The following is a 20,742-nucleotide window of genomic DNA, read 5'->3' on the forward strand; positions in this document are numbered from 1 at the left end:
AAGTGAGTAAGTATGAAACTTTTTTTGTGCTACTATGTCAAAAGTTTTTGTAATCTCTACAGAGATATCACATTAAGATGAAGTCCCTTTGTGGACAGCCTTAGTAACTGCAAAACAAAGTGTAGCCTGCTTTAACAGAATCTTTTGAGAGGAGAGCAATAAAAATACCACACCAATTCCTTCTGACTGAAGCTGGAGGAGGTGTAAGAGCTGATGGAACTATCCATAACACACCACGCACGGGCATTCACCCGAGACTACTGTAAGAAATTAGTAATGTCAAGCTGAAGGCTTGGCTCTGAGCATGACATTTGAACTCAAAAGACAAACAGAACCTTCTCCATGGATTTTTCAAGAGAATTGTGAATGCTCTCTATCTAGCAATAATAGGCTTATTTTTCCAGGATGTGACCTCAAGCACCAGTTTGAGTCACTCTTCCACAAGCAGCTGTAGAAGAGTTACGTCTGGAAGGAGCCCTACCCTAGAGGCAGGCTGCAGGGTGGGAGTGCAGCTCGGGGCAGTTCCTCATGGATAAGTCAGTTCTGCTTTCTATTGGTGGCACTCCCTTCTTCTCTCTGCTGGTAATACATCAAATGGGAAAATTGAGGAGCAGCAGCATCCAGACAGCCTGGAGTCAGTGCAGGAGAAAAAGCACGACTATGGCATGTGGCAGGCTAGAGGAGGATTAGGAAATCAAGGAAAGAAAAGAGGGGACAGAGAGTCATGTGGAAGAGACGTGATAACTATGAAGACAGGCTGAGAGAGCTGGGGTTGTTCAGCCTGGAGAAGAGAAGGCTCCGGGCAGACCTCAGAGCAGCCTTCCAATATCTGAAGGGAGCCTACAGGAGAGCCGGAGAGGGACTCTTTGTCAGGAAGTGTAGTGACAGCACAAGGGGTAATGGTTTCAAATTGGAAGAGGGGAGATTTAGATTAGATATTAGGAGGAAATTCTTTCCTGTGAGGGTGGTGAGGCACTGGAACAGGTTGCCCAGAGAAGCTGTGGATGCCCCTTCCCTGGAAGTGTTCAAGGCCAGGCTGGATGGGGCTTTGAGCAACCTGCTCTAGTGGAGGTGTCCCTGCCCATGGCAGGGGGGTTGGAACTCGAGGATCTTTAAGGTCCCTTCCAACTCTGACCATTCTATGATTCTATGACATGACATATTTAGTAGTCAGCCTCTTACCACCATGTCCCCGGCTGCTGTGCCACACACCTCTGTGTGAGGTACATGCATGGTGTGTGCTTGTGTGATGTACGTGTGTGCACATGCACCTCCATACATGTCTCTGTGTATGCATTTGGGGTAGGGGTTGGGAGCCTGTAAAGGAGATTTAACAACAGAAATCCCAGCCTTGCTTGTGACATATTTATAACTTTCTATGCACCACGGGTCAAACATTTACAAGAATGCCTTTTGCTTCTGGTAAAATCAACCACAGGAAGGGCAAGGAAGGATGTTAGTGGTGGCAAAATGCAGAACCCACCATCACTCCAAAGAGTGCAACGACAAAAACTGAAAGTCTGAGCTCCCCAAAATAAACTGTCTGTGTTTGAAGGCTGTAACAGCAAAAAGAGGAACTCTTGGTCTTGATTCTGCTGTTACAGAGGGACCAGAAAGCTTTAACTAGAGCAAGTGGTCCCAAGCAAGCGGCAGGAAAGCGACTGAAGAGCCACACTGGTTGTAGACAAAAATAAAGTCAGATGAACTCTGAAACTGTAAGGAGCACAAGCAAAGAAATATTATGTAAATCAGGTCAGTTAAGCTGAGTGGAAGGCCCAGCCACCAAAAAGCCACCTCAACACAGCAAAGTGTAAGAGGGTGTTTGGAGAGTGGAGCCAGCAAAGGAACCCAGCAACAATGGCCTTACTGAGGAGGGGCCGTGCTGGTATCCTGCCCATCCCAGGGCGAGTGAAAGGGCACACGGGGAAAGAGTTTGGGGTTAAAGATCAGCAGTCCTGTGCCAAGAATCAGCTTTTCCTTAGTGGAGGAGGAACGCCCCAGATTGCCTACCCTTCCATTGCTTTGTTTTGGTATGGGGCTTGACGTGGGTGCAAAGCTGTTGTAAACAGACACACATGCTGTGTTACAGAAACGCAAGAAGGAAAAAACAATCCCTTTTTCTTTTTTTTAAAAAAAAGATGGATCTTTTTACAGCATATAGAGCCAAGCGTGCCATTTAACTCTAAAGAACAGGAAGCAGCTCAGTAAATTGCTGCCATGAGCCTTATGCAACCCAAATCCTGACTACAGATGAGGCATTTGGAATAGCTGTGGAGCAGCACGGGCCTCCCCAGCACCCTGAGTATCTATATAGGGACAGAACTTTATTTATTTTTATTTATTTTTCATTGTCATGAGCCCTGTTAAATCACCTAACACAAACTGTAGGCAAAAGACATAAAATACCAACATTTCAATTTGGCTGACAATCATTTAAATTTTCAAGGAGTAAAGAGTCATACAAGGTAAGGCGCTACAGGTACTTTCTAAAAATTCTATCATCTTTGGTGAGCACATACAGCTCGAGAGTGGAACATAGTCATCCGTAACAACAACATAATAACAAGACTTACTTATTTAAATGTGCTGCAAGCACACGAGCATAATTCAGTAACTATTGTTCCACTCCTTGCTTGAAAGAAACATTGCATAATACTAGTATAACTATAGATTGCTTTCTTTTCTTTTTCCATTGAGTATTCAATTCCTAACAACACTTAATAAGTATAACGAATGTGGAACACTCCCTACCCCTATCTGTTTATTTCGTCTTACTTAGAAAAAATACTTACTTACACATTTTTTAAAAATTTGGCCCTTATACGACACACCAAATGCTATCATTTATCATATAATTTTTAAAAAAAACAACCCAAAACGTGGTCTTGACTTTTTTAATTAAAAAAACTCTTTTTGATAGTCTTAACACAACTGAAAAATAAACTCTTTTTGATACCAACTGCTCTGAAGAAGTAATATCCCATTAAATAAAAACCTTCAGTGTCCATTTTACCTTTACCAGTAGAGAAGCCAAAGTGATCAAAAAAACCCCTGAGGGCACTACAACATAAGTCAAAAGGAGAAAACAGTTAAAAGGTCCAATTATTCTTATTTGCTAATTAATATATCTAAAATAATATGAATCTTCTCAATTAAAGCTGATCTGGTAGCACAACAGAAGCTACTATTTAAATACAGCAATACTGTATATAGTATAGTTAACTAGATAGATAGATAACTTATTATTTGATTGCTATGAATGAGCTGTTAATGTTAAAAGAAGACAAAGCTAAGTATACATTAACCGCTTTGCTCTACGTCATTACTGCACAAAACCAGAACCTACCAAATCCTGTAGAGTGCCTACTCATACAGTGAGACTGCTTGCTTCTCCTGCTCTCAGCAACCTTCCAGATACAGTCACATTGTACATAAACACAAGCCAGAAATCACAAGAAAGGAAAACTACCCTTTTTGATCAGTCAGGTTTTGTGTGGAGTTTTTCTGGAAGCAGTCACACAACAGATAAGACATACCTGATGTGCTAAAATATAGATATTATGGCCAACATCTTTTGGGGAAATGCCGTCATCTCCGTTCTCCTCCTCATGGTCACATTCAAGGCCTTGGTTATATGCATTCTTCATCACATCAACCTGTAACACAAACCCAACCAAGGAGAGATGAAATAACTGGTATTTTTGGGGAAAAAAGCACTGAACACTGTGTTTGAACATGCTCGCTTTGTTCAGCTCTTCAGCTCAAGCCTGGATGGGTGCCCTGCGGTCCTGCAAGACAAGCGAGCGGTCTGAGAAATACTTTCTGAATAAAGACAAGCTTGAAGTATTTATGAAGCTCCAAACTGCTACACCCCTCATCAGGAAAACTTCTGCAACCGCAAGAAAGGAACAGGGATGCTGAGCCCTTTTTAACAGGTATATTCACAAATGCTTTTAAAGATAGATCTACAGATACCACAGGTAGGGTCTTGCGGCACTAAGCGTGCAGCTGCGATCTCCGTCTGGCTAGAGCTGGCTGCAACATCACTCAGCGTTCTCCACAGAGTTTAACAGAAAAAAAACCAAACAACTTAAACCAAAAAGAAAAGGAAGATACAGATCTGGGCAGAGTGCTGGGGTAGTTCCAAAATATTCAAAAGCCTCTTACAGGACCAACAGGGGGAAATACTCTATGCCCCACGCAGGACCTGATCCTGCAGTGGTACCTTAGGGATGGCCTCATCATGTTGACATGCCACCATGGCGATGACTCCCCGAAACGAGCAGACCACTGGCCTGATGCCCACAGATCTCCCCAAAAAACCAGTTTTTCAGTCACTGCTGTTAGACGGTCAACTGGATTGGAAATGGTATCTCCAGACCTACCATCTATTTAAAAGTCCTGGAGACCTACACAAGTATTACAGTTGTTCCAAAATACAGCAACAACTGCTTTTAACTGTCTGTTTGCTCGTGAGATATATAAGATACAACATACATACATGTAGTATATATGTCTAAACACACACGCTTCTGTAGCACTTTTTCACAAACCGTGCAAGCTTAATTTCCCAGCCCCTGACAAAGTGTACTTGAAGACAGTCTACCAGCGTACGATAATTTAGTTAGGAAACAATTACAGGAAAGTGCTTGGAAGGGATAAAAATGATGAAGTCGTAAAGACTGAAATCATGCATGCTTGATCCTTTTAAAGTACTTTTTGTGAATTAGTACTATCCTGATACATTGTGTCACTATACACTGCCAACACTTTTCAGCTTAGGTGCAGATCATTTTAAAAATGTTCTAATGACAGATTTTTTTTCAGCCAAAAGATTTATAAATATTCAGAAGTTTTTCTCACCAGTTCTCTTGGTCTCATGTTGAAAAGGATTCTTTCCGCATTCTCACTGTCGTGCCTGCTTTCCATAATAGCCAGCAAAAGCTTGGAGGCATTGTTCTAGAGGTACAAAACCAAGTTAATGCAAACTTAAAAATCTATTTCATGGATTAATGACCCTTGCATTTGTTTTAATTGAGATCAGGAGGACCACTTTTTTAGCGGGTAAGATTTTAAACTACTTGCATCTTTTATTTTACTGACATATTTATAGGGTTTTTCTCCCATTTTAATGTCAGCATACCGTAAGGCTAACTAACCCTGCACGCTATATTGGAAGAATTTCACTGAATTTCACTGAATTTTTAGAGTTGGAAGGGACCATAAAGATCATCTAGTCCAACTCCCCTGCTGAAGCAGGATTGCCCAGAGCATGTCAGAGCATGTTACTCAGGACTGCATCCAGGTGGGGCTTGAAGATCTCCAAAGAAGGGGACTCCATGACCTCCCTGGGCAGCCTGTTCCAGGGCTCTGACACCCTCACCGGAAAGAAGTTTCTTCTCATATTTGAGTGGAACCTCCTATGTTCCAGCTTGTGCCCATTGCCCCTCATCCTGTCACTGGCAACCACTGAAAAGAGTCTGGCTCCCTCCTCCTTCAACCCACCCTTCAGATACTTATAAGCATTGATAAGGTCTCCCTTCTTCAGGCTAAAGAGTCCCAGCTCTCTCAGCCTTTCTTCATCAGGGAGATGCTCCAATCCTTGAATCATCCTCGTTGCCCTTTGCTGGACTCTTTCCAGTAGTTCCCTATCCCTCTTGAATTGGGGAGCCCAGAACTGGATGCAGTATTCCAGTTGTGGCCTCACCAGTGCAGAGTAGAGGGGGAGAATGACTTCCCTCGACCTACTGGCCACACTCTTCCCTACGCAGCCCAGGATTCCGTTGGCCTTCCTGGCCACAAGAGCACACTGCTTGCTCATTGTCATTTTGCTGTCTACCAGGACCCCCAGATCTTTCTCTTCGGAACTTGACTCCAGCAGGTCCACGCCTAACTTGTATTCGTGCCTGACATTCTTCTTCCCCAGGTGCAGGACCCTACACTTTTCCCTGTTGAACCTCATGAGGTTCTTCCTTGCCCAGCTCTCCAGCCTGTCCAGGTCTCGCTGGATGGCAGCACGGCCCTCCAGGGTGTCAGCCACTGCTCCCAGTTTGGTGTCATCAGCAAACTTGCCGAGGATACACTCTGTCCCCTCGTCCAGGTTGCTGATGAATATGTTGAACAGGACTGGACCAAGTATTGACCCCTGGGGGACACCACTGGTTACAGGCCTCCAGCTTGAACCTGCTCCATTAATCATTACCCTTTGGGTCCTGTGACACAGAATAACATTAAATATTGAAAATATTCAACTTAAATACAGAGGCCTTGTTCTATACTGTTCACAAGAAACAAAATCCCATTTCCTTTTCTTATTGCCCACCTAGCAATTTTTGCCATGGCTTTCTGCTAAAACAATACTTAACAGAGGTAATTACAAAATGTATTCCACAAAAGGTTTCATCGTTCAGGCAGGTTTCCCTCCCCTTTGTTTTTTAATTGAAAGGCTATAAATTAAACTGTTTTCATCCATTCCTGGAATTTTGTTTCACTACCAAATATTCCTGGGGGAACATATAAAGATATTCTTTTGTCAACTGGGTGCTTTCCACCGGACCTCTCCCGAGGATTGAATAGCATGAGTTTTAGCAGCAGTAACTGAGTAGCACCTCAGACTTTGGAGACCTGTCTGACTTCCAGTTAAATCAGATGCCGTGAACAGGAGAGGAAAAATGGTTTTGGAGGTTTGACTGCTTTCTGGCAGAGCGTGGTTGCCTTGGTTCCCCTGCCACAGCACCCCTTCATCATCCTCTAATTATTACACACTAACCTGTGTGAATACTTAGACACAGACTGCAGTTCCATGTTACAGGTAGGGGCCAGTAAAACGTTCAACCCACCGTAAAACCTCTTTCTCAGTTGCTTATTGCCAGATGTCAGCAATTCAAACTGAAATCTCTTGCAGCAAGGGTGTGCCTCAGACAATTAGTATGGACAATTTTGGAAGCAAAGGGTTCAGCTACTTTTGTGACTGAGGCAAAAGATGTTACTTCCTGCATGTTCAAGCAACTTCTGTTTTAAGCAGCCTTTGTATCTCCAAGTTTTGATAGCAGGGCTGAAAATCTGGAGGACTAGAGGCCAAGACAACACAATCATGCAGGTCATAGTCCCCAGGGAATCCCAGACAAATTTGCCCAGCCCAGAAGCCTTTTTTTTTTTTTTTAATTATGATTTAAATACTATACTGTAGAAAGTTGCTGGAATTTCACAGCTAAAAGCCCTCAGAGTTTCTTCTTGGTGGGCACAGAATCACAACAAAATCATCCAAGTTGGCTCACAAAATCCCCCAGTTGAGGCTCTCCTTTGGACTGATCTTCCAGCAGTTCCACCCCCTGCTCAAAGCAGGTTGGTCAGGGCTCTGTCAAGCTGAGATCTGAACGTCTCCAACTGGAGGACGGTAGGATTAGAAGTCAGCAGCAGAAGGAAGGAGAAGATGGAAGGAGGGTGGATGAATAGAATGAGGATTTATACTTGACAGGGGAACTAGGACCTTCTGGGAGAGGAGACTGGGAGTTGAGTGAGAAGCCAGGAGAGAGGAGCCTGGGCTTAGCCAACGCTAGGATGAGGGAAGACCAAAGAACAACAGATGAGAAGAAAAGACCAGACTGGCTAAAGGAGAATGGGACTCCATATGGATTTTTCCATAGCTCCCCTTTCCTTTTGCTCCAGAATAAAACTAGCATCATTCATTGGAAAGATCTAACCAGACTCTTTACCTTGCAACCTACATTGCAAAAGTTTAACATGCACAGTGCTTGAGAGCAGGTAGAGGGAAAGGACAGCGTTTTAAGACATCTGACAGGGTGCTGCTCTGAGGAACTGGATACTTCTTTCTCTGCTGCAGTTTTCCCTTACAATGGTGACCAAGCCAGTTGTGGTAGCATCAGTAGAATCTCAAACCAAGGAGGAGGAAAGGGGTTGAGACAGGCCGTGAGGTAGCTTGAGAAGGAAAGGAAGGAAACAGTGGAGGAAGGCACTAGCCTACTCACTCATGGGTGAGGAGGACTTTGAAGCTATTTCCCAGTGCAGACAACCCTGGAGAAGGAGAGAAGCCCGCTGCAGCTTCTGCGAAGTGAGGAAAAGTAGAGGGTGGCTAGGACTTTGTATCATCAACAGCCAGTTTCTTGCTACTGACTCCGCAAACCTGGCACACCATAGCCTAGAATTACAGCAGACAGGTACATTCTCCAGGTTTTATTTCTCTGATCACTTGCACCTGATGTTGACATGATCATTTGACTACTTGTTCTCCATTTTTGGCATGCTTTGAGACCCTAGGATTTGATTTCCATTACCAGATATCAATGAGGAAAAGAGGTCCATTACTTGGAACATACAGTATAAAGTTTTTCGTAACACATTAGTGCTGCGAAAAATCAGTTCCCAAGTGCTACGAACAGGACATCCCAAAGTATTTCTCATCCCATCTCATCTCCTCATTAGAATTTCTGAAAAATAAATTAATGCGTGAAGCAACTAGATACAGCAGAGTAAGGTGCTATGAGAAAAGCCAAAAATACTTCTTAGACTCTCTCTGCCCTTAGACTGATAAAGTCTCTTCATCCTGCCACTATACAGAGTGGCAGATATTGAGGTCCTAACTGTGTGCCAGGGCTTAAATACTAGTCAGCAAGAAAGGCCAGGGGGTCATACTCAGCATAACAGAGGCAGAACAGAACAATGGCCATCTGTGCACTCAATGAACACTGTCTACCATGCTCACTAAATGATTCGGGAGTCCAGTGGAAAATATAATCCATGAAGATGTCATTAAATACCACATCACAAACTATGTGCAAAACAGCTAAATTAAGATGGCATGGGAAAATATAATTCTGCGTTGCCTTTGCTTTGGTTGGGGGGTATGAGTTCAACATATAATGTTCCCTGAAAACAGCGTCTGAGCTTGTTTTTATGTGTAAGTGTGTGGGCCCATATACTTTGCATTCTGTATTTTCACCACAAAAATCTATGTATTCGCAACTTCAGAGTTGCCTATGAACACTGACAGATTTTAAGTGTTAAACATTACCTGGTAAACTCAGTGCTATATTATTTGGATCTGTTGCCACTCAAAACCCACTAAATTCTTAATTTGGATCTAATTCTTTACATCGCATCTGGCCAGGCACCGTGTCCAGTTCTGGGCTCCCCAGTACAAGAAAGACATGGACTTACTGGAATGAGTCCAGCAAAAGCCACAAAGTTGATTAAGGGAACGGAGCATTTTTCATATAAGAAGCAGCTGAGTGCTGGGACTGTTCAGCCTGGAGAAGGGGGTTCTTATCAATATGTATAAATACCTGATGGGAAGGAATGAAGATGAGGGAGCCAGACTCCTCTCAGTAACGCCCCATGAGAGGACAAAAGGCAATGGACACCGATTAAAACACACATGAAATTCCATCTAAACACAAGAAACACTTTTTTTATTGTGAGAGTGATCAAACACTGGAATAGGTTGCCCAGAGAAGTTGTGGAACCTCTATTTGTGGAGATATTCAACCGGACACAGTCCTGGGCAATCTGCTCTATCTGACCCTGCTTGAGCAGGAGGATTGGACAAGATGATCTCAAGATGTCCCTTCTAACACAAACTATTCTGTGATTCTGTAAAATCAGAATCATTTCCACAGTTTGAACCTTTGGTTCAAAAATTCATCACAAATCTTGCTATTTAAGTAAGGCATATATAGTCTTCTATGAATACGGCCAAATTGGTCCTTGCAGTCACTAAACTCCATTTTTGGTTAATACATAGGAAAGATGTTCTATAAACATTTGCCAGCTTCCTTATAATGGTTAGTCAAAATGGCACTGGAGTTACTGTAGCTAGGTCTTTACAGGGTCTGAAATTTGGACTTCAAAAGAACTGTCTGCATGTTCAAAGTTAAATGTCTGCTTAAGTGTTTTGCTTGAGAGGGTCCTGAATTACAGTGCCATTCAAAAATGTAATTACAGTTATTAAAATCATGTGTAAAGCACTGTTGATTTGATGTACGTGATATATAGCTATAATAATTATTTAATTAGACATTCATAATGTTGCCATTATGATGCAAAGCAGCTACCACAAAGTATTTGCTGGTTTTGGGGAGGAAACAGACCATCTGTAATGGAAATACTCCATTCCAAAGGCAAGAAAACGCAATAATGCAAGGCTCTTCCTGGACAAGTTCTATCCCACTTGGCAGAGAGTGTAACTGCAGAGCTCCTCTCCGCATGCAATGGCATGCAATGGCACACAGACCAGAGAAACTTATCTAGGAGCCTACCCAGCTCTCCGTAGAATACAAAACAAATCGACAAGCCCTCCCACTCTATACTTTGTCCTCCCCTTCAGCGGAGACCGAGAAGGGAAACAACATACAATTTACTTTAACCTTGTTTTCAACTTTATTTGACGTTACAGGTCATCTGATTGATACATTATTCTTTTTTCACAACATCTCCTTCTCAAGTAACTTTTAAGAGTTCGGTATAAACAGAGAATGCCTGACTTGTTACGTGTCCGTACAGTGTCGCTGTTTATCAGTCCCCTGAGATTTTATGCCCACTATACAGAGTCTTCATGCTAGCTATACCGTATCTGTTTGATAGGACTTTTTTTAAAAAAAGCAGAGGGCATACTCCCAAACAACAGTGTGTCAAAAGGCCTGTGGTACAGAGCCTGGTAAGGATTCAGAAGCTGAGCTGAATTCATTTGCAACGTTTGTTTTCAAAGGCTGACGAGTATATTATGCTATAGTAAATTTAAGTAAATGTCAGGTTGCCTAGAGCTCTTGCATGGGTATGTCTTCTATTATTACTCAAATTTAAATAAATAAATTTACATTTACTGTACCTTCAGCTGAAGCACCAAGTCCATGCAGTATTTGCCAAGAGGGTTTATGTCGTTCAAGATGAGTGCAATTATGATATCAATCCCATTAGATTCATGGGTGGCTATGCAAGTCTGCAAGAGAAGGGAGTTGGGGAGAAAGGGAGGGGAGGAGGGGCAAAAAAGACGGAGATGGGACAGGTGGAGGGAGGGAGGGAGGGAGGGAGGGAGAGAATATGCACATCAGAATATTTCCAAAACAAAGACCCAGAACTTGAAAGACCTTGTAACAGGAATGAACCTCCCAGTCAAAGCAGATCAGACTGAAAATGTGCCACAAGAGGTGCTGGGGGAAACTTGTGTAGTACAGAACTGACACTGCCAGTACTGAAATACACAACTGGAAAAAAGGTGGTGCAAACTAAAATATGCTTGCAAGTGAATCATGCAGGATTCGGCACCAAGTGGTACAAGCTAGAGACAGGTTAGAGTTGGAAGGGACCTTAAAGATCACCTAGTTCCAAACCTCTGCCATGGGCAGGGACACCTCCCACTAGAGCAGGTTGCTCAAATGTAGGCACAATCAAATTTGCACACTCAAATTCCAAATTTGCATTCAGCGACCAGCATTAGTATTGTTGTTACAGCACCATTTGTTTGCAAAGATGAAGGTTTTCTACAGGCCTCTGGACACATTCTGCACAGAAGGACATACCTGGACACGCAATTCAAAACTGTAATTCTGACCAAAAGTAATTCCCCAAATGCTTTTACAGCAGGAGTCCCAGACCTTCTAGACCTTGTAAAGAAGCGTCAGTTATACAAGCCTATAGTATTTTTTTTTCTAATAGGTTTATAGGACAATAGGACAGGAAAAGTTTTCCAGAAAGACAGATGCAAAAAAATGAAAATGAAACTGTGGAGCATTTGCCTCTGAAATACACTGAATCAGAGTTGCAGTTGGTGTAAACAAGCATAACTGAAATCCCGAGTGACTTCCCAGCACGTAAGTCTAAGTAATTAAGTGTAACTAATCACTCCCATTACCACTATTACTCAAGTAAACTTGTTGGAGAACAAGTTAACTTGAAACACAGGTTTGGGATTTTTTTTCATCTCCAGTCCCGTAATTATTCATTTTTTAGAGATGTTTTTCCCATTCATTAATGAATCAAATATCACTGTTTAAAATTTAGTCCACTAAACAATTTTTGTTTGGTTGGTTTTTTTTAAAGAATTAAGTAAAGGCTGTTGATTACCGGCAATGGCAAAAGAAGTACTTTGCACTTCATTTGTGCATGTTAATGAAATAGCATTAATACTGCATGTATTTCTTCAGCTATTTCTAGTTTCACAAATAGATTGCCTCTGTAACTTTGCGCACCACAATTTTCCCATTGCCAATCCAAAGTAAGAATTCTAAAATTTCTTCCACTGTGACAACTTCACTATAGTTCTCTTCAAATATAGCAGCATATAACTACATTCTTTACCTTTCTGTACTGCCTCAGCACGGCACTAAAGAGACATCTACCAAATGTCACAGCTATGTGACTTAAAAAGACTGCATCAAGCAAGGCACAGAAGATTAAAAGCCTGATCTCTAGTCTCATCCATTTCCCTACTGTATCATAATTAAAGATGCTGATAAATAGTGTAACAGGTTAGTAAGTTAAACTTTGTGGCAGTTACGTGAATGAAGGAAAGTAAGTGTTAGCAACCTATATAAACACCACCAACAGCAAAATGTATGAAAATGAAGAAAACAAGATTATGCATGCAATGTACTTCCACAAGTTTGACTTGAAATCCAGTCTCACAAAGTGAGGTTAAAGCCATGGACCCACCGACATAAGACGAACTCTCTCCAAAAGGACTGGAAACCCTCCATGTAAGCAGACATACTACAGGAAGAAACTATATTGAGTTTTGACTTAAAAGGATTGCTCTGGTCTTATGAAAGCATGAAACGTGTTAAGCCTCACCATACATTCAGGTATATTCTTCTGCACCCACAAGTTATTTGAGCCCTACCTGATTTTCATGGCATGGACCTTGGCAATATTCAGTCAAGCTTTCCAGCGTCTGATTCACAAGAGCCACATTCCTCTCATTGATGTAAAGTCCCAGTAAGCCCAGTCCACCTGTTGTGCTTCCACAGATACAGTCCAAAAACTGAAGGGTCTCACAAACAAGGTTGTAATTTGTTTTATTGTTCTGATGTCTTAAAAAATTCTGGCAGACGGAGAAAAGGAACACAAAGAAAACCCAACAAAAAACCCAAGAGAGTTAGGGTCAAGTCAAACACATTCTTTTTCATGAAAATATTAAAGAGAACAACTTATAACCATGACCACTTTATCTTAGGTACTGAAGTACACTACACTGTAGAAAATATATTATACCTCAGTGCAGCAGTTGAGAACCATCACTTGATTAAATCAGTAGAGAAAGAAGATCTTAGGAAAGTGAACTTCATAAACAGGTGCACTGGCCATAAATGTCTTATATACATCCTGCATATGTTCCCCATCCATTTTTTATTACAACCCTTCTCGTGGAAGCTTCTTGCCCCAGAGCTGAGCAGGTACGGTGGCACATTACGACTGCTCTTTGGCTGTGTCAGCACAGAACGGTAGCTTAGTTCAAACTACCCCCAATGCTGCTTAAACACTGCTGGACACGGCACTGAGGCATATTTGCAGAAGATCCATTTTGCAAAGGTTGCTATGGGGACGGTAATTTCTACCAGAGGAATCGATAGCAGGGATACACACAGCATCTTAAAGCCTTCAATCGTATCATCTAGGGAAAAGAGCAGTACCCAAACTCTGCTCAGAAACTTCCTGTGAGCTTCAAGCCTCTGGTAAGCGATCCACCATTGGTGCACAGAAACCATACTAACAGGGACATTTAGACACTTCTCAATACCATGTGGCTATGCTGCAGTCCTCAAGCAATTCTGAGGACATAAACAAGAGCTCAAACAGAGCACGCAAATGGTTCTTGAAAAGGGTTGTTTTACCCCTTGGACCAAAAGAACACGTATTTTAGACACCCCTATTCTGCAACAGGAGCCAGGCACAGGTATGTTTTTCTTCTCTTATGAAGTTTCAGCTCCCGTAATACCTCTTTTGCAGCTCATCACAAAAACACTTTACCTGGAGCTCTCGGTTGTGGTTCTCGCACAGCAGCTGAAGAAATCTCAGTATGGGCTGCATGATTGCAATGGCAGGGCTCATGATTGCTTCTTCTGTGGACCTCTCTTCTGCATTTGCAGCATCTGTTCCTGAGCCCATAAGATCTATTTCTGGGTCCACGTCTCTTCTATACACAGAATAAGCCTTGGATGTTGCAGAAGATGCTTCTGTTAACTGTCCTTTCATACCCTCTTTCAGATGCAGGGTTGAATCCTTTACTGAAAAGAAGATAATTTTCCTTCATTTTTGAAACTCTTTCTCCTCGTTTGATTAAACAATAAGAAAACAATAATAATGAATGCAACTTTTTCTTTGTTGGTGCCTAACTTTTCGAAGACCTCTAGGCAACTTATAAAGAATATCAAAGCAACATTCATGCAGGGTTAGCATGTTCCAAATAAACCACAAACCAGAGTGAAACAAAACATTAAAACAAAAAGCCCTACTACTTCTCTCCCATATACAATAAATGATGAGAACAATGGAAGGACCACAGGGTGGGAAATCAGTTCCCGCGCTTGCTCTTGTGAAATACGCCCATTAGCAGCAGCCTCTACTTCTGCTTCTCTAAAAGTATGGTTCTATATCTTCTACTGGTGTAAACTGGCATAGCTTCACTGATTTCATCAAAGCTAATTCCTTGTAATCAGCTTAAGAGGTGGCCTACAATTTAGAGAAAAACACGCAAAAGATGCGCATTAGCAATGATTAGCGTTAAAGCTTATTGATCAACGCAACATAGTATCAGTGGTGCAGTACATGCAGCTTGAATATATAACACACTTCCCTCCTCTTTTACATGGGTGCCTCCTTACCTCTCTTTTTGGGAACAGATATGGTTAGGTCACTATCATCATCTTTCTTTTTGCTCCCCAAGTCAATAGTGTTCACTGTCACTGTCGATCTTATCTCCTGCTGAGCAGCTTTCATGCGGTCATACAGGACTTTAAAGAATTTTTCTGACTTTTTTTGCTCCTTCAGTTGCTGGTAAGTCGAATACTGCAATAAAAAATATTCTTCAGATATGAATCTTCTAAGGAAGGAGAAATACAAAAATATGCTATTTGTTGTGAAACAAACGATGAATAATTACTTCACTTACACAGAACAAATGTTGGCCACTGCCTGACCAGTTCTTTCACAAAGTGATATACAAGGCTGGTAACAAAGATTGACGATAACATTTGTAAATTTGGATAAAATGGTGAACACTGTTATTTGCAACCTTTAAAATGTCACAATATTACACCTGAAGTTAAATTACTTTGTGACACTCTCCATTTCTCCAGGCATTCTAGAGCTATAATATTCCATCTAAAAATAATAGGGAAAAGTAATTGTTATTATGTAACAAGAAGAGGAAGCACAAAACATCCAATGCGTAATATTATAGCTTAGATTATTTACATCCTTTGTACTTCACACAGAATTGGAATTAATATTTTAGGTTATTAAGTCCAGTCCCTTAGTATTACTGTCAAGCAGGCTGAGTACCATTTTCAACAGTTCACAAACTGTGTCTTAAAGTAAAAGCCTTCTACAGACCCTATCAATTCATTTTAGAAAGCCGCAACAAATCTTGCTTCTTCAACATTTTCACAGAATCACAGAATGATGCAAGGTTGGAAGGGACCTCTGGAGATCATCTAGTCCAACCCCCCTGCCAAAGCAGGTCCACCCAGAGCAGGTTGCACAGGAACATGTCCATGTTGGTTTTGAACGTCTCCAGAGACGGAGACTCCACCACCTCCCTGGGCAGCCTCTTCCAGGGCTCTGACACCCTCACAGGAAAGAAGTTCCTCCTCATGTTTAGATGGAACTTGTTATGTTCAAGTTTGTGCCTGTTACCCCCTTGTCCTGTCCCTGGGCACCACTGAGGCAAGACCGGCCCCGTCCTCTTGACACCTACCCTTTAAGTATTTATAAGCATTGATCAGCTCCCCCCTCAGTCTTCTCCTCTCCAGACTAAAAAGACCCAAGTCCCTCAGCCTTTCCTCATAAGAGAGATGCTCCAGGCCCCTCATCATCTTTGTGGTCCTCTGCTGTATCCTCTCCAGCAGTTCCCTGTCCTTCTTGAACTGGGGAGCCCAGAACTGGACCCAGTGCTCCAGATGGGGCCTCACCAGAGCAGAGGGGGAGAATGACCTCCCTCCACCCGCTGGTCACACTCTTCCCTATGCAGCCCAGGATTCCATGGGCCTTCTTGGCCACAAGGGCACATTGCTGGCTCACGGTCATTCTATTGTCCACCAGGACTCCCAGGTCTTTTTCCTCAGAGCTGCTCTCCAGCAGGTCAGCTCCCAACCTGTCCTGGTGCAGGGGGTTATTCCTCCCCAGGGACGCTCTCTAAGGGTCACAGATTGTATTATTTGGCTAAAGCTGGGTAAGAGGGATATCATGCACAAAAGCTAGAATCTGTAATTTAAAGCAGTTATTTTCTATGGAATGGGATATTGGTCTTCTCAAATGGCCAGTTTTTCTCTCTTTGGAGATTTTGATAAATGTCCCTAAATGTGTCCAGAAAACAATTTAGGTTTTTTTTTTCTACTATAAACGTGAAAGTATTTTGATTTTTAATTTAACAAAGAGAGGTATGAAATAGCTGAACATAATGTGAAGACCAAATTACAAGAAGCACTGTGCTACATGGAAAGGGACAGTTGAGAAACGTTTTCTTCTATTGAAGAGTCTACACTATAAGATATTGCATAATAACAGGGCATATTTACATATTACAGTGATAAACTTTTCACAGAACTCACAGCAAAAAGGTTCTTTTTATTTGTCTCTAGACTACATGTATTTGAAAATCAGTATGTGAATAAGTAAATGAAATAAGTACCTGTGTTTGTGTATTTCCACCTTCAAGCAATGCAATACCAAGCAAAATGCCTTCTGAGAAAATTCTATCATTTTTGGTGTTTACTATAACATCTATGACTAGTTCCGATGCACCTTCTTTATCCAGAAGGCACTGAATATCAAACATGGTTACCCCGGACTTGTCTGAGTCTTGTCCTGAAAATCCACCTGCAAATTAGACAAATACATACCATTCATGCTTTTTTCGTGAATGTATATGAAAATGAATTTATTAGTAATAATAATTTTGTCTCACGCGCACAGCAGCACTGTAATAAACTTAATTTTGAAATTCTGTCTCAGCCAAAATTCCCCTTGACACAAACAAGATTTTTGTGTGAAACTGCAATGTTGGGTACTACGACTAAGAAACAGAACAACTCCATGAACCACTGTTGTGTCGTGATATTCAGACAATAAAGAAGTTGCGAATGACACTGAGTTGTCCACCAAACCCCTTTTTTAATTCCACTGCTGCATATGCTAAACTGTGTGTATGGCGAGTGCTCTGAGACCGCTTTTAAATTTACTTTTCAGTCTCAGGGCTAATCTATACAAAGATTGGGTACTGGTAACCCCACTCCCGTTAGGGGTATGACCTTCTAGCTAAATGCTTTTGCCAATATAACTCCTAGACCACTACCATCATAATGATATTTATTAAAAAAGGAGACTTGAGTTAAACCAGATTAAAGGTGTGGTTTTAAGGAATTTTGTTAATTTGTACTAGCTCATTAAATCAACCATATTTTATTATCACAGATTATCATCTTTCCTGCTGTGCTTACTTTTATACAGATGTAGCTGCATCTACTTCATTAGGAAATATATAGTACTGCTTTAATCAGTCAGTACTGCTTTGATTAAACTGATAAAGATGGATGAGACTTTATTGGTGATGAAGTCATACAAACACACACACACAAAACTTTCAGAAAGAGAACTAAAAAAATAGTAAATCTTTACTCTCCTGTTTGTTAGGGAGCAAAATTTGGTGTACAGGATATTAAGACTGTTAACATTTCCAGTGTCTACACTGAAATAATCAAGGAAGATCAGCTGGGTGACATTTGGAAATGCCCACAAATCTGGGCATGCCTTCAATATATGCTGAAAATGCAATGGCAAGTATTTTGACCTGGCTCTATATCTAGCTTCTGCCTTCCTTCCCATGACATTCATTATTTTGGGTTTTCTTAGAAACCACCCTACAGTAACTCCCCGTGGCTTCTGTAACAGAATCACACAAAAAGTTAGGTCGTAAGAGCCCTACAGAGATCATCTACTCAAACTTTCTGCACGCGGTAGTTAGAGCAGGTTCGTCAGAAATCTTGTGTGGTAAAGTTGTAACAAGAACTGACACATCCTACAGCTTCTCGGGGAAAGTACGCTTGCAAGAAGCTTTTCCTTTTATCTTTTGTTTTTCATATATCAATAAAGGATCTGGAATTTCAACAAATTTTTTAATTTCCAGAAACAGCAACATCTTTGTTCGTATGTTTTGTGCTTTGCTGAATTTCTGGATGTGGATTTACCGGCAAATTAAAACGGTGTTATCAATTGGAAATGAATGGAATGATTTATTGGGGGTCATGGGGAAGATCTGTACTTCAGTACTGTCAAATGCACACCAGCCATCTGAGACAAATGCATCCAACTTAAAAAAAAAAAATTCTGATACTACCTCTCTTCTACCTGGTTACAGTACGTGTTTGATTTATTTACCAACTGAATCCCTGGAGCCCTTCCAATGTGCCTATTAGGAAAAATGGTGCTGCTAATTTTGTTCTCTTTAAATGATCTGTGTTGATTTACCTCCCACTTGTGCAGTTTTGCTGTAGCTGGCAGACAGAGGCCCATTCATACCGCTTCCATATTCTCCTTTAAAGTAGCGATAGAGGAGTATTTTCCTTAAATTGTTGCCCTTTAAGAGAAAGATAAAAATAGAAGAAATTAGAGTTGTGGCCAATTTCCTTTGTTTGAAAAGCAAGCTGTTTGACATAGATACATAATTTATTAGATCCTTCTGTTACAATTAGTAAGTATACAAATAGTAAAGTTGTCCAGAAAATAAACATCTAATGGTCTTATCCAACAAATCTCATGGGAAGAATTCTAAAATACTGTTGCATAAACTTCCTTTGAAGGTTCTTTTAAACTTATTTATTATAAATAAAATACCTCCAAGTCAATAATTCTTACTGTCTAATCTGTAAGATGTGTATATTGAAACAAGTTCTACAAAGAGCCAATATTCTGAAGCCAGTGTGTCTGTGCCCTACCCTGACATGGCAGTACTTTCTTCCTATTTTTTGCAGCTGAATAGTATCACTCTCTTTCCTCTGATCTCAGATAATCCAGTTATCATCTGAAAGAAGCCACATCACATGAAATATTAAAACAGAGATATGACATTTGATAGAATAGCTTAAAAAGCATTCTCTCTATCTCCTTGTTCCTTTACTTCCAAAACCACAACCAGTCAAAATTTGCATGCAGCTCACTTAAGATCTTCCCTTTCATTTTTTGCTTATATTCTGCAACACAAGACGTGTTGAATTAAGAGTCGGGGGTACCAATTACTCAGCATTTTTAGTTTGCCTTCAGTCCCCCAGGAACACCTGCAGTCAACACTTAGTTTTACAACAACTGTCGGTGTATGCGTAACTTAAGATTTTATAAAGAAAAGAGCATGGCAAGGAATCTGATGATTACCACAGAAGGGGAAAAACTGTTCATTTAAACAGCTTGACAGTAAAATGGGACAAGTTCTTCCTTACTTTACTCACCTACTGGTTTTAATGAAAACTGGTTCTTAAAAATACGTGCACCAGAAGCATTCTCAGCACTTACCGGCTCACCAGTGCCTGCACATTACTGCAGAAGTCACCTTTTCAATCAAAACATCTCTGTGGCCACCACAGACATCAAGTAGTGGGGAAGCAAGTCCCAGATGCACCTCAGGACACACTACTACTTCTCTCTTAAATTAGCAGTATTTCCAAGAGCAACCACACACCACAGTGGGGCTTCACTGCTTCGTGGACCTCAAGGACAATAAGCTCGGGCACCTCAAACAAGTGCCAGAATGCAGTTTTCTGTATGTGTAGCCTGACAACACAAACCAACCACTCTTTCCTAGTTCTCGCATTTTGATGTTTTAATTTGATAACGGTCTATACCGAGTTCCTGCAAACAGCAAAGAAAAGCGTAAGACCCATAGTAAAATATTAAAAGCTATAAATACAATGGTTGCAAGAAAAATAAAAAGCATCACCTACACATCTGCAGTGCCAGGGAAATTATGAGGTGGATTTTCCAGGTGAGCTTAAGCTAGCGTGCTCTACACTACAGAGAAAGACAAAGAACCACAAGTCTGAGGACCTCACACAGAGACAGATTCTTTCCCAGCCTAGTTTGTGATGGGGTTTAACCCTGCTTACATGGACAAGGTAGGCTAACAAAGCTCGTAAGAAATTTAAAGATGGCTAAGAGTACCAGCTTCTCCTGCTCAACGTTATCTCTCCAGCTATGACCAAACTCATGTCTTAGAGGAAAGTGAACCTCATTTTCCTTATATCCTGAAGATGACGAACGTAGTATCGAAGTGAAAAACTTCCCACCAGAATTGATAAACATAGACCAAGAAACAGGATAAAGTCCCTTTACAAACCCTCTCAAGCATGTATATCACAGAATCATAAAATCATATCATACAAATAGGATCACAGAGCAGAAACTCAGTTCCTAACTCCAGACTAGGACCCAATCCAGAACGGGCACTGCATTGAGACAAGATCTTTTAATCAGAAAGGCTGGCATTTGCCATACCACTTGATTAACCACTCAGCTTGAGGCAAC

At 41.3% G+C, this 20,742-nt stretch overlaps 1 protein-coding gene across 3 annotated transcripts in view; it reads right to left on the bottom strand.

The window, feature by feature from the left end:
* The window catches only part of ITPR2 (inositol 1,4,5-trisphosphate receptor type 2), a 298,404-nt gene that overhangs the window by 74,087 nt on the left and 203,575 nt on the right, over positions 1-20,742 (bottom strand). For 2 of the 3 annotated variants that reach the window (XM_074165726.1, XM_074165717.1), the window contains exons 38-45: positions 18,697-18,805; positions 16,862-17,049; positions 14,835-15,018; positions 13,981-14,237; positions 12,854-13,054; positions 10,844-10,954; positions 4,864-4,959; positions 3,537-3,656 (exon numbers count right to left, since the gene is read on the bottom strand). In XM_074165726.1, the coding sequence (XP_074021827.1) occupies positions 3,537-3,656; positions 4,864-4,959; positions 10,844-10,954; positions 12,854-13,054; positions 13,981-14,237; positions 14,835-15,018; positions 16,862-17,049; positions 18,697-18,805 (1,266 nt within the window). The remainder of the gene's footprint in view (positions 1-3,536; positions 3,657-4,863; positions 4,960-10,843; positions 10,955-12,853; positions 13,055-13,980; positions 14,238-14,834; positions 15,019-16,861; positions 17,050-18,696; positions 18,806-20,742) is intronic. The other variant, XM_074165736.1, reaches the window with a different exon arrangement.

The sequence above is a fragment of the Numenius arquata genome, chromosome 2, assembly GCF_964106895.1.
Source record: "Numenius arquata chromosome 2, bNumArq3.hap1.1, whole genome shotgun sequence".
Lineage (NCBI taxonomy): Eukaryota > Metazoa > Chordata > Aves > Charadriiformes > Scolopacidae > Numenius > Numenius arquata.